The 14,851-nt window shown below is 36.9% G+C and overlaps 1 protein-coding gene across 2 annotated transcripts in view; it reads right to left on the reverse strand.

The window, feature by feature from the left end:
* The window catches only part of LOC125224930 (acetylcholine receptor subunit alpha-like), a 167,388-nt gene that overhangs the window by 64,854 nt on the left and 87,683 nt on the right, over positions 1 to 14,851 (reverse strand). For both annotated transcript variants that reach the window (XM_048128448.1, XM_048128447.1), the window contains exon 5: positions 4,928 to 5,096. In XM_048128448.1, coding sequence (XP_047984405.1) covers positions 4,928 to 5,096 — 169 coding nt within the window. The remainder of the gene's footprint in view (positions 1 to 4,927; positions 5,097 to 14,851) is intronic.

Raw genomic sequence — 14,851 nt, forward strand, 5'->3', positions numbered from 1 at the left:
TTTTTCTATTTACAATCCTATGCAGACATCTAGAATATTCTGTTATGGTACCTAATGCTGAAAACATTTACCACGCAGTCAACTCGAAAGTTCAAAAGTCAACTCAAAAGGTCAAATGATTCTTTACATGTATTACGCTTCCAATTTTATCACTTATCCACGGATAAAACATCTGTAACTCTCACACAGGCATACTTGCCAAAAGCGTGACAGATGTCTTATCCACATGGATAAGTGATAAAATTGACATAAGTATTACAGGCCCCGTAGCCGAATGGCATTTCTCCGACGCCAAACGAAAGCGATACGCCGCTGGCTCTGTCGCGCCAATACGCAAGCGCGATAGAGATAGATATCTACTAGCGCTTCGTTTCGTGAGCGTTTCGTGAGCGATTGTGCCATTCGGCTAAGCCACCAGCAGTCACTAATTAAACGTATAGTATTATCTGATTACGTGTCATGATTTCAGATGTTAATCTAAAAGACGCAGCAGCAAATTTCAACTGTACAATAAAGTGAAGTAGTCATTGGTTTTTATCACCGATTGAATAAAAACTCAATCCAGTCCTCGCCCCAGGATGTAAGCACCTTAAGACGAAAGGAACCGACGTCTCCGAAAACGGCTTTTCATACAAACGTTAATTTTCCTCCCTGAAATATTGATATTACTGGAAATAATTTTAACCCCCGACGCAGAAACGAAGGAGTGTTATAAGTTTGACGTTTTTTTTTCCTCATTTTAAATAAAAACTTGGAGTTTTGTTTTTAGGGTTCCGTAGTCAACTAGGAACCCTTATAGTTTCGCCATGTCTGTCTGTCCGTCCGTCCGTCCGTCCGTCCGTCCGTCCGTCCGTCCGTCCGTCCGCGGATAATCTCAGTAACCGTTAGCACTAGAAAGCTGAAATTTGGTACCAATATGTATATCAATCACGCCAACAAAGTGCAGAAATAAAAAATGGAAAAAAATGTTTTATTAGGGTACCCCCCCTACATGTAAAGTGGGGGCTGATATTTTTTCATTCCAACCCCAACGTGTGATATATTGTTGGATAGGTATTTAAAAATGAATAAGGGTTTACTAAGATCGTTTTTTGATAATATTAATATTTTCGGAAATAATCGTTCCTAAAGGAAAAAAAAGTGCGTCCCCCCCTCTAACTTTTGAACCATATGTTTCAAAATTATGAAAAAAATCACAAAAGTAGAACTTTATAAAGACTTTCCAGGAAAATTGTTTTGAACTTGATAGGTTCAGTAGTTTTTGAGAAAAATACGGAAAACTACGGAACCCTACACTGAGCGTGGCCCGACACGCTCTTGGCCGGTTTTTTATACTAACGAATATTATTATAGTTTCACTCACACTTCATTCACCCTTACAAAGGTAAGAAATTAGGAAAGCTTAAGAACCATGCTATCTTAGGCGTCAGTAGGTACAGATTTCGCGCGAAAAGGGTTCATTTTGTCATGCTAGTTCAGTCGATGTCAGTACATCTTGTACTGAGACTGACTGAAATAGCATGACACGTTCGTACGTTTCCGTAAACGAACGAACGTACGAAGGCAAATCTTTTCGCACTACATCTGTATCTTACGTGAAACTGTGTAAAAATGTCAACATTCCTTAAAACCTTCAAGAAAAGAGCGTACACCCATCTTTAATATCGGCAAAGCATCTCAAACACTTCTGGTGTTTCGAGTGTCCATGGGCGGCAGTGAGCGCTTACCACCAGGTGCCCAACTGCTCGTTTGCCTCCTATAGCATAAAAAAGTATTCCAGCCGGCGTTAAAATGCTTCCAATTTTATCACTTATTTAGGTGGACAAATCCGTCACGCATTGGCAAGTATGTCAGTGTGAGAGTGACAGATGTCTTATCCACGTTGATAAGTGATAAAATTGGAAGCATAATACGCCGACTGGAGGAAAATGGAAACTAAGTTTGTATGGAGAATCTATCCTGTATCCTCTTAATAACTCTCGTTCCCTAAGGCGATGGTTTCCTTAACAGCAAGAGGCTAAACGTCTCCGTTTAAAATTTCACCACTCGCTAAGCGTTTCCTTTCATCTGAATTTTGTATAAACTCTATGGAAATATTTGCAGCGGAAAATTACAGTCACGATGTTTTTTACTCTGAAATATAATCCTTTCAGATTAAGGATTATACTTAAATGTATCCGGATAAATTAAAAAGCTTTTGAAAAGTCGGTTAACGGTGAAGTTTATTTAATATTTCGGAGACAACAATTTCAATTACAATTAAGTTAAGTACATGTTAAGTAAGTAGTAGGTACTAATAGGTCGTAGTAGAGTAAGTAGAAGTGATCCGCCAGAGAACCAAGGTGACCGACATAGCTTTGAAAGTTAGTAGGTTGAAGTGGCAATGGGCTGGCCACATATGTCGCAGAACCGATAACCGCTGGAGCAAGCGTGTTCTGGAGTGGAGACCGCGTCTTGGTAAACGTAGTGTGGGACACCCTCTGGCTAGATGGCGGGATGATTTGCATAGGGGGGCTGGCGGAAACTGGATGCATAAAGCAGCAGACCGGGCTCTGTGGCGTACCTTGGGGGAGGCCTATGTCCAGCAGTGGACTGCAGAGGGCTGATGATGATGATGAAAGTAAGTAGGTATGTAATTCTAAAAGAAGGTCGTATAAGAGGTTAGTGTTACTCGATGCCAATAGTACGAGTTAATTTTAAGAAAGTGGAAAATCTTCTGATTATGGGCATTATTAATGAACTAAATAAATCACTTTAATTTATCTCAATATTTTCCTCGTAAAGATCACATAGACACCGGTAATTTACTAATAACTGGCAACGGCCAATCCGCTGCGCGTTCCCGTCGCTGATGATAAGTATATAATAATTATTTCATAAACTTAAATGCCTTAAACTTTGGAGTATGCTTTTACCTGCAGAGGGGTTCTTGAAAAACCAACGTAAAAATTTAAATAAATAGTTAAGTAGTTTTTAATATTTAAGTATTCTTGTACTAAACTTGGAAATGTATGCAAAAAATAAAATGCTCATAGTAGTAGTAGTAGTAAAACTTTTTATTGTAAAATTAATAACAAAAAACACAGTAATTGCAATAAAGAACAGTACAAAAGCGAACTTATCCCTTCAAGGGCTTCTTCCAGTTAACCTTCGAGTGATGAGCTTTTTAATTTTTATTTCATTTTATTTATGCCTACGAAGGGTGCCGATTCATTGGAATCAAAATCCATTTGACCGACGTCAAGTGCGCTTTCTTGTGCACTGTAAAACGTTCGATCGGCATAGTATGAGTCGTTGAATCCTAAATTGTGACATTATCTGGGAAAAGGTACCTTATTGTCGATGGCACTTACGGCGTTATCAGCGATGTTCGTGTACAAATACGACGCCACGGGACATAAACGCCATCGACAATGGTCCCTTTACCCAGATAAAGTCTCAATTAAATATCGTCGGATACTCGTAGCGCCCTTAAATTATCGACGGCGCGGCGTGAGGCGTGTCGAGAGATTTTAGCAGCTTTCAATGGCGGCTGACTCGACTAATTTAAAATATTTAATGAACCCATCAGTTAATTACTGCTAGGCACTTTGACGTAATTACGGCCATTTGTTTAATTTAAATAATTACTGCTTCATGACCGTTGTTCACATAGCGATTTAAATTAGGTAAGTAAAAGGTAAATGTGGTAGTTTGTTCCTACTTTCGTAGACGTGAAAACATATATAAAAATGTACCTATTTGTAACATATTTTCGAACAATATTTGCGTTTTAATTTTAAAGCTGAATCTAGCTTTAAAACATGTTAATTGTTCATGTTCAAGAACCAAGAATGTAACTTTTGACATAGATGTACCATGTACACGGCACTAACCTTGTACTCGAATTGGCAATAGTCAAATATTTGCATAGATGGCGCCATTATACATAGCTATAACTAAACTTAAAACTGTTCGTTACTTTGACCGACCAAAGGCATTATAATATTGCTTTATATTTACCGACAGCATCACCCAATTCAAGTTTTGAAACGCTTCTTTCAAGTTTATAATTCTACTAGCTTTTGCCCGCGGCTTCGCTCGCGTTAGAAAGAGACAAAAAGTAGCATATGTCACTCTCCATCCCTTCAACTATCTCCACCTAAAAAATCACGTCGATTCGTCGCTCCGTTTTGCCGTGAAAGACGGACAAACAAACAGACACACACTTTCCCATTTATAATATTAGTATTGATATGTATAATTAGTAAAGACTGGCCACCCTAAACCTCAATAACAACGCTGACTTTATAAAAGCCATAAAACCAAAAAAATACAGACTTTTTCCTTCCCCGCCGGAAAGCTCTATCATCAGATTAATAACGCCAAAAGATGATTGCGGGACAAAACGCAACGCCAGTGGTTTTTTACAATTCGGGCCAAAGTATTTAATAAGTTGATTTACCCCTGTTTGACCTAATAAACTTTTGACCGAATGTAACTTCGTCGAATTCTTCATTTGCCGTTTGGGAACAGAAAACTTTTCAGAATTGTTGCAAAGCAAACGTTACCCAACGTAATGAGTTTTTGACGGTGGTATTCAAGTGCTTTATGTAGATCGACATTGAAATTTCTTTTGGAAGTTGATTCCCGCAGATGTTTGAATCCACGTAAAAGTAACGTGAGTCACAACTTCATTGAGGGTTTATATAGGGTTTATGTTATTTATATGAACTGTATTGTTATTTTTATCATTTTAGACATCTTACCACTAATCCGTTTTAACATTGCGACGTTCTAAGAGCATGGTATTATAAAATTTGGTTGTAACGAACTGCAATCGTATTTATGAGCTCGCTCGCGAGTAGACAAGCGGTACTAGACCGGCTGGTTAGATATTAACTAATAATTAGTTACAGTTAGGAAAAGTTTAGTGTTAGTGTCATACCTTCTCCCCGCTGTCCGACGGCAGATAGAACGTGAGCACAGTAAGGAAGGAGATCCCCATGCAAGGTATGATAATGTTCACAGTGTAGAACAGCGTTTTTCTCCGCATGGTGATGTTGAATGTGATGTCCAGGTACGGCTCGTCGCAACACGTGTAGAATTTCTCGTTCCTGGGGAAAATGGACAGAAATTAGTTTACTCTGAAGAGGTCTTTAACCCTTTAATGCATATTGTTGCCATTTGGCTACAATGCATATATTTTTAAATAAACTAGCCAAAATATAAGCTGGACGTTTTTATATATTTTTCCTAGATCCTGCATCTAAATAACTAAATAAAAACATTATTTCCAACCAAAAATAAAAAAAATCATGCATTTAATTAAGGATTAAGATAAAATGGCGGAAAAGTGTGAAAAAACTGGACGATGGCGATTTTTAGTAAATGATTTGGGCAGATTTTTTCAGAGTTAGTAATTATTTTATGTTTAAATATTTTATCATAGGGGTTTCACAAATAGTGTACCTTTTTAATAGTAGTCATTTCTTTTAAATAAAACTTATCAATTACGATATATTTATATAAATAATATTTGGCCTATTTAACTTCTAACACTGATTTAGTATAAAAATCGATCTTAAATATTTTTTTTATTATTTTTCCCAGAGTCAGAAAACCATTGTCTATCATATATATTAATATCTCGTTAAAAGAATAATTCATGCATTTAAGGGTTAAAATTGTAAATACATGTAGAAAATTATAAGACTAAACGCATAACTTAATATCTAACTTATGTATGCATAAATGGGCCCTTAAGTATCGCAATGCTGATACGTTGTACGAGGAAGTTACCAGTCACGTCCGGGTCCATGGGTCGAAGTGTATCCTAAGGGCCCCCGCAGATTTAAGATCAGATAAGATACCAGTCACGTCACCAGACGCTTGGCAAAAAACCTTATGAATGCTGATACGTTGTACGAGAAAGTTACCAGTCACGTCCGGGTCCATGGGTCGAAGTGTATCCTAAGGGCCCCCGCAGATTAAGATCAGATAAGATACCAGTCACGTTACCAGACGCTTGGCAAAAAACCTTATGTGCGCTAGGGCCCCATGGACTTAGAGTTTCAACCCCGAGTGGTACAATTATGGAGGTCCGAAGTATGCAAAGTTTGATGGATGTTTTAATCGGGACAAAAACCCGTATAGCTACAAAAGTACACTTAGATAACTCACTTTAAATAAACTAATTTTAACGATTGAATCCTAGGAATCGTCTGAGAAGACTTCTAGAAGGTGGAAAGATCGTTGTTTATTTTGGTTTGACACTTGTCTGACAGTCTTGTAGATAGTATTTTTGTCTATATTTTATTTTCAATGAAGTAGGTTTAAGAGGGCGAAACTTTTATTTGTCTATGAAAAAGAAAAAATCCACGAGTCCAGCACGAGTCATTGACGTGAGTTTGACTTGTTAGATGCACGGTCAGCTACCATTCAGCTCCATTATATTTTTTGCAATTTAAGTATGTTTAATAAGATAAAACGAGTGATTTATCAGTGATATTGTCTCATGTGATATTTTTGTAACTATAGTTTTGTGCCTTTTCCACTCTTATTGCAGTCTAACAATGCAAGCAATAGGTAAGTATTATTCCGAATAAAATATTCAGAGTTATATGAGATTCAGAAAATATTCTTAACTGACGTTTATGAGGAAGCAAACAATCGCGTATAACCCCGGTGTGAGCCGACACTGATTCCATTATTTTGCGGCAGCTGTAGTCTCGTATTACTCGCTTGCCAAGCTTGCGCGGGAAGACCGGTTACACCCGATTTTGCAAGTTTCCCAACCCTTTTCAAGCTCTTATTTTGCAAGTTAAATGTTTGTATGTGTATCTTTAGGTCAGTTCTTGCAATAATTATACCTACCTAGTTCCTGAAACATTCATATATTTAAAGTTACTTACAGGCCAAACCTTACCTTTTTTCAGTCGCAGAAGAGGTACAATCTTCAATAACATAATACAAAAAAATAAAAAAAGTCACGTTCGACCTGTAAGTGAGTTTAAATATCTTCATATGACTTACCTTTAAGTACAGAAGCGACAAAATTCAATATTATTGTATAATCCAGGTAATCTCATGTCGGGCGCAGATTATCTCGATATGGGCAATTCCCGAAAAGTCTGTACATTTGGATTACGTCTCCGAAATTGATAAAACTTGGTAGGCTGATAGAGTCCATGATGCTGAGCAAGATCCGCTAGGTTTCCCAAAATGTCCTAGGTAGATTGTATGAACCTTCCATTTTTGTTACAAGATTTCTATACATTTCCGGTAACAAAAAAGGAAAGTTTCATACAAACTACCTGGGACGTTTTGGGAAACCCAGTGGATCTTGCGTAGCATCATTGACTCTATCTGATCAGCCTACCAATTTTTATCAAAATCAGAGACGTGATCCAAATGTACAAACTTATCGGGAATTGCTGATATAATATAAGTAGGTATGATGTGTTTGGGCTTTCTTAGATATGTCTAGATGAGTATTAGTGGTATGTTGTTATACAGCCAGTTATAAAAGCTTGTTCAAAATGCAATGCACGTGCAAAAATTAATTGAAGATTGCGTGCAGCATCACATAGTTTTTCCTAGACTAGCGCCGATAGCATGTTCGCGCGATAAACGAGAAAACATCAGGCCGTCCCTATCGCACTTACAAATACTGCCAAAGGGACGGCCTGATGTTATATCATTTATCGAGCTACCATGCTTGCCTGCCTTAATGCACTTTTATACTGGTTCACTCTAGATCTAGTCTCGCCAGTACACGTGCAACCAATAAGAATAGTCTGATCCGTGCTGGCGCAGTTCAGATCAGTTCGACACCAAAATGCAATCTCAAGTGCCGTGAACTCGATGGGAATTCGCAAAACGAGCTTTTTCCCATTTGTACATTGTTAAATTGTTCCTTTATTGGCGGTGTAAAGTCTTTTATATTTTTTTAGGTTCAGACATGGAAAAGCTGAGGTGAAACGGTAGTGAAACAGGTGTCGGGACGGAAAATAAATAGGTAAGTTTTTCTAATTCTGCTGCAGGTCGTTTTATTCACTAAGGTGCATATGAAATTGAGCATACATTGGCTCGTCTTCACGCGTCATCATCAATGATTATGGTCTAGGTAAGTACAAAACTTACTTGTGATGGTTTTCGGCACATTTGATAACAGTTTATATGTTTTTTACCGGTATAAGAATATACTTGCCTTTACAGATGATTAATTACTACTTGGCTAAATATTTTTTGTGGTTAAGAACTTATTTTACACTCAAGAACAAACCCGATTTAACATGTTATCAAAGCTAACATTACTCGGAAAAACCGACCAGTATCATAATAAAATTCCAAGAAAATTAATATCCGTGCACCAACAATCCATACTTCCATACTAAGTCTTTCATGGCAAAGCGGAGCGGCGAATTGACGTGATTTTTAAGTGGAGATAGTTGAACGGATGGAGAGTGACATAGGCTACTTACTAGCGTAGATTAGATGTACCTAAGGGCTAAGGTCTTCACAAGTAAGGTAATGCAGCCGAAGTGTACTAAATTACTACGGGAGAACATATATGTGGGGACTTTAAGTTGTCTTGAATGCTCCATCTATAATAGTTGAGGTGGTCTGTTCAGTAAGCTGCTGCCGCCGAACTGTTCAAATATAAGTTTTATACAAAGCGGGGTACGAACAAAGAGGAATGCAAGAAAACCATGATTATGTAAAGGGCAAAGCCGGAGGCGTTTCAAAGTGGATTTTCCTGTTTTCCTTTCGCCTAGCGCCGGCCGGCTCAAGATAAGTTAAGCGCATTATAGGACCGTGAGGTAATTTTGTTTATGGCTCGGTGTAAAGTGCAGGTGCTTCGTCTTGTTCGCACATAAATTGTAATTGCTCCCGTGCTGCAGTCGTGCCTTATTGACTTATAGCTATTGATAGATGTAAAGGGGTATTGGAAATACAAATTGTAACCACTTCACAGGTCTATACGGATAAATGTGCCTTATTGAGATAAGTGTGTCTAACCTTTTTACTCATTGTCACAGGAGATTTTACGAGTTCATATTTTTGATACTTGCTACTAAACTTTCAATAAACACTGATCATTGTCTAGATACACCAAACGTGAAGGCTCCATACACTTCTGGGCATTTTCGCGAGAACAGTCACCAAAAATATTTTTTCTAAGGTAGGTGAATTTTATGTTTTTCCTACTCAGAATCACGAGCCCTTTCGATCTAGGATAAATAAATAAATAAATAAATATTATAGGACATTCTTACACAGATTGACTGAGGCCCACGGTAAGCTCAAGAAGGCTTGTGTTGTGGGTACTCAGACAACGATATATATAATATATAAATACTTATATACATAGAAAACATCCATGACTCAGGAACAAATATCTGTGCTCATCACACAAATAAATGCCCTTACCGGGATTCGAACCCGGGACCGCGGCGTAGCAGGCAGGGTCACTACCGACTGCGCCAGACCGGTAGGATAAAAAACAAGAAAAATGTTCTATTATTTTGCATACTTTTCACTTTGTAACCGCTGTACAAAGTGTTTGAAAAGTAGTAACAAAGTGGAAAAATTAAATTTGGGACGTTTTTTTTTCTGAATTTCTGAATAGGAAACACATTAAAACCTATTTTAGAGAAAAAAACTTTTTGAATATTTTATCGCGTTCTTCTCCGTATGACACACTTACTCCTAATAAACTTATATCGGCATGGCGTAGTAAAGGATGAAGAGTATTTCAAAACTATTAAATTCATTACCATTGCACTCTTTGACACTATACGTATTTTTTTATTTATAATATTTTGTGAAACAGAATGTATAAGGTCGCTAACCAGTCGAGAGATTAAACTGCGAGAAAATACATAGTAGATTTATTTATCTTTCTGTGTTGATATCCAGGGTTTAATAAAACCGTCTGTAAGCCTCACAACGCAAAGAAACTTAAATGAAGCGAATTGGGGCAGCGTTCCGTTTTAAAGGGGTGAGCTGCGCGATAAGGACGGCGAATGGGGTCCTTGACGCGGCTCAACGTAAAGCGGATACACGTCGTAAAGTGATGTCGAGGTAAGTGATGTTGGCTTCATAACGACTCTCGTTCGAGGGCCGAGGATAACGGGAGCTTGTACTTGTGGATGTGAGTCGCATGCGAGTTTAGTTCTGACTACTGACAGCGTCACAGAACTAGATTTAGATAGAAGAAATAAGACTTATAAATAACCGTGGTATAAACCGTGATTACGCGAACGCGACTAGTGGTAACGCTGAGAGTGAACGCAGCCGACGCGCGCAAACGAGGGTAGATCGCGCGCTGTCTACACAACTTTGACATCCACCCGCCGTCTTCAGTTTCCCGTGATCATGATGCATGCAACTGCGTCGAAATATCGGGACCTCAATAAAAATCAAAAAGGTAATCAAGGTTTATATCCCTGTCAATATAAGTCTTATGAAACTAACCGTGAATCATTTAAAACTCTTAGAAGAAATAAGTTCATCTATTTGTATAGGGGCTGAGTGTGTCAGACTTTGTACTGAAGTTGTTACTTGCCTGTGATTTTAAATATGTCTCAGGCCCTTGAGTGTTCATAATTTTTGTGTTCTTGCTATTAAATATCACCTAAAGAGGCATTTTTTTATGTTTTTGTTGATTTAAACTTATAAAAATTTACGCCCGAAAGTTGCAAGCTGCGAATAAAGACGGACAACTCAGTGGATTTTACTAAGTTCATTTGACACGCTAAGTAGATAATGTTTGCTTGATCTATGGTATATATGACATCTGTGGACAGCGTCATAAGCGACTGAATAGTACGCTACTTGTTATGCATCAAAGCTACTCCTATTATCAGAGTCACTGTGTATTCTACTCGTTGTGGCCGGCAGTAAGCTATCAGATGGCGTAATATCAGGTAGCATAACAGACTATAGGAGTTATTTGACATATTCAATGAGTTAGCATTAAAAAGTAGGTCTACGTCTTATGCACGGATATTTATTTGGGTGTACTATCATAAGTCGATTTTTAAAGGAAAGAGCGAAACCTATTCATATGTACAAAGAATAGGGGCCAAGTTTTCTAGTATTCTTAAACCCGTGAATTATATAATATATAATACATATTATGTCACACAGTAGAAATAAAAACAATGAATAAATGAGAATAAGGGCCGGTTGCATCAAACCGTCTGTTGCCGTTAAAGCGTTCGTAAAATTTTATTGTATGGGAAGTTCCATAGACGTTTGCTGCGTGTGACGATGATGTGTCTGTCAAATGTGGTTGATGTAACTGGCCCTAATTATACTCAAAATGACGATTAAAACCATCTCCGGCTACCAGTATTGCGAGTACATGACGATATATTCTTATCTTGTGTGTACATACATCGAACGAGCCATGTCTTGTCTTTGGAATGCAACAGCAAAGCGCACTTTACCCCACATGTCGACATTTGGTCGCACATTTTCATATCTGCATATTATCTTCTTGTGACTTTTAGCTACCCATTCATGTACAGTCAAGAGGTCAAGACGTAGAAAAGAGTGTCTTTTCATTCATAAGTTTTAGACTTTGTCTACACAGATATTTAAAATGACACATTATGAAAAACGATTCAATTTTTATAAAATACTTAGGTTCTCAGTTTATATTTCTTATTTAATTTTCAAAACTCATACAGATAGTAGTAGTTAGTATCGCTCGTAGACATTTCTGCATGACGAAATTTTTTTTTTGTTTAATTAAGTAATAATAAACTACATAGGTACTATATTTTAACATAATAGGGATGACGACTACATAAAAAAATGGCATTCTGTTTATTCCGTCAGTTAGATCGTCCAAAAATACTGAACACATATTTTTCGCTTTTTCTAATTAATGAAAAAATACAAAGATATAGAGCATCAAAGTTCCGAGTGGGGGCTTGTGACGTCACTTCTAAGTAAAAATTGTACCTAGGCGTGACGTCACGCGAAACTTCAACGCACTGTACCGTCATTTTTCGTTTACGAGAAAAAATAAAAAATGCGTGTCTAATATTCTTTGATAATCTAATTGACGGACTAATTAATTTTTTAGTCGTCTCGCCTATTACTTTGACTTAATTATTAGGACATACAGTGTGTTACCAACAAGTGGGCTCTTTTTTAAAAGAACGTATTTAACTTAACCATGCCCTTAATTTAATTAATAATTGAAAATTTTTACTTTATACACTTTCTAACAAAAAAAAATATATTGCCAGCAATGTACAGCACACACACTTATCAAGTGAGAGCAATGACAGCTCATAAGTATGAGCGATGTCAGTAATGACCACGTAATGACAATTAAGAAGTGCACGCGTTACATTGAATGTTGGGATTTCGGAAAATATTTTTTTCAGTTAATTTAAATAACTATGATAATGCTGACATGCGCCAACGATTGCTAAATGACTATATTATTATTGGTTTTAATAAAGGTCCGGGTAGTGGTAACACACTGTATATTGGGATCTTATTAAATATATCGGAAAATGTATTTCCTATTTCAAATTCAGAAGGTAATCTAGATAAGCAAAAAGTAAACTAATTTTGAACCTTGTACGGGACATTTTGAAGAAATGCTTTATTATTCGCTTTCGAGCCGCATAACAAACACAAAGCGTTCCCTTTGACTGCGTGCCTTCGGGTGCATTGTAAATTATTAATCTGGAGCTTAATCTGGCTGTAGTTCTGAGCGGATAGCCTGCGGGATGTTGGTGTAGCAAACGAGGTTAGCTTCCGTAACATTTGTTACGCATCTTTCGTATCGCGTTTCTTTTTATCGCGTCTTTTTTGATAACGCACAGATAAATTTATAAAGATTACATTATGTTACCGTGAAAATATCTGTGTCAATTTTATTTCTAGGCCCATAAGAGCGTACCTATCATTATCATATACTTGTGCAGCCTTCATTTTGAGTGATGTTATTGCCGGTGACTTTAACTGTTAACACCGGTCTTCGCTGCGGCAATTAACGGAACTCCTAACTAACCATCATTTGTAAGAAGTCTTTCGACTCCCTACTGCAGCGAACGTGTTGAACAAAATTATCTTTAGATGTACCTTTTTCTGTTTAAAAATAATCAAACATTTTATTTCTGCAATTTCATCATAACAAATACGTGCACAACCCGTGCTACGACTATTTTCTTGGAACAAGCAATTTGCAACAGAAAATGAAAAGAGAGACAACTCGGAAAAGGAATGAGGGCTGTTTGCCCAGTTCCTACTTTCCTAGCAGTGAGCAGAGAGAGACCGTTCCATCAAAAAAACATACAATAATTAATACGGAAAAATTTCTGTTTGTACCTGACAAGACCTAGGTTTGTATTCTTGTAGCTTCACGAAAGTTATAGGTAAGTAAACACACTGAGAGAAATTTGCATTGTGAATTTAACAAGTTCAACTTGTTGCGGTTTATCCGTTTGAATCAGCCAAACGTATGTTTAAAACAAATATGTGTCAGGTTGTTTTTATAAAATCGACTTGTTGATTCAAATATATTGCCGATTCAAATGACAAGTAGCTTGTTGTTTGAACTAAAGAGCACGTAGGCGCTATTTTAACCAAAAAACTTGTTGAACGAACATGAAAACTGGTTGTATTTTCTCTTAGTGCATACTGTAAGTCAGCGCTACATATGGGTACAGATGTAGTGCGAAAATGTTTTCCTTCGTATTTTTACGGAAACGTACTCGTATATGAACGTGTCATGCTATTTCAGTCAACCTCAGTACAAGATGTACTGACACTCTTTGAAGTAGCATGACAAATACGAACGTTTCCGGAAAAATACGAAGGAAAACCTTTTCACACTACATCTGTTTAGCGTACACTGAGAGAAAATACAACCAGTTTTCATGTTCATTCAACAAGTTCTTTGGTTAAAATAGCGCCTACGTGCTCTTTGGTTCAAACAACAAGCTACTTGTCATTTGAATCGGCAATATATTTGAATCAACAAGTCGATTTTATAAAAACAACCTGAAACATATTGTTTTAAAGATACGTTTGGCTGATTCAAACGGATAAACCGCAACAAGTCGAACTTGTTAAATTCACAATGCAAATTTCTCTCAGTGTAATAACGTTATCAAACTGTTTGTTGGGTAAGAACGTTTTTGAATTACATTGGTTTAGGTAAATAATTGTTAGGTGAAGTTTAGTTACGTGTTTTTTTAATGTTTTGATTGTAGATTGAGATTAGTAGATTAATATATAAGTATTTGTTTCAATAAAGTAATACATACTTTATTGAAACAAATACTTATATAGTAAGTGTTTACTACTACCTACTATTTATTATTGTCATTAGTTGTATGTGACACGCGCAGCGTGATAATACAAAAATATTGAATGAGTGACTATGCATAATTTTAGCTTTTATTTTTTTGAAAAAGAATCTCTGTTGAATGCTAAGAGCCTTGGTCACACTCTATTTTTTGAGCCTTATGTTATTGTGTACGATGTCAATGTAACCTTCACGCTTTAAATGTTTGTTTGTAAAAACTTATATCAATAATTATACGTGAAGCCTGTGCGTATTTTGAAAAGGTATTCAGAATTTAAATAACTATAGTATTAATTTAAGGTCACAACGTACAAGTTCAGTCACCTACAATAGAATGTATAACACAATAAAGGCCTCAAAAATATCTGACAGATTTAAAGGTGCGACCATACCGCTGCTCAAACAACGGTGACGGTACAGAAACGCATGACGTATCCCAAACGAAAATCACTGCGTTTCCGTACCGTCTGCGTATTTTGAGAAGCGGTCTGTGTCTTTTTACAAACTTTTGATAGACTGGATTGACAA

The sequence above is a fragment of the Leguminivora glycinivorella genome, chromosome 3 (genome assembly GCF_023078275.1).
Source record: "Leguminivora glycinivorella isolate SPB_JAAS2020 chromosome 3, LegGlyc_1.1, whole genome shotgun sequence".
Lineage (NCBI taxonomy): Eukaryota > Metazoa > Arthropoda > Insecta > Lepidoptera > Tortricidae > Leguminivora > Leguminivora glycinivorella.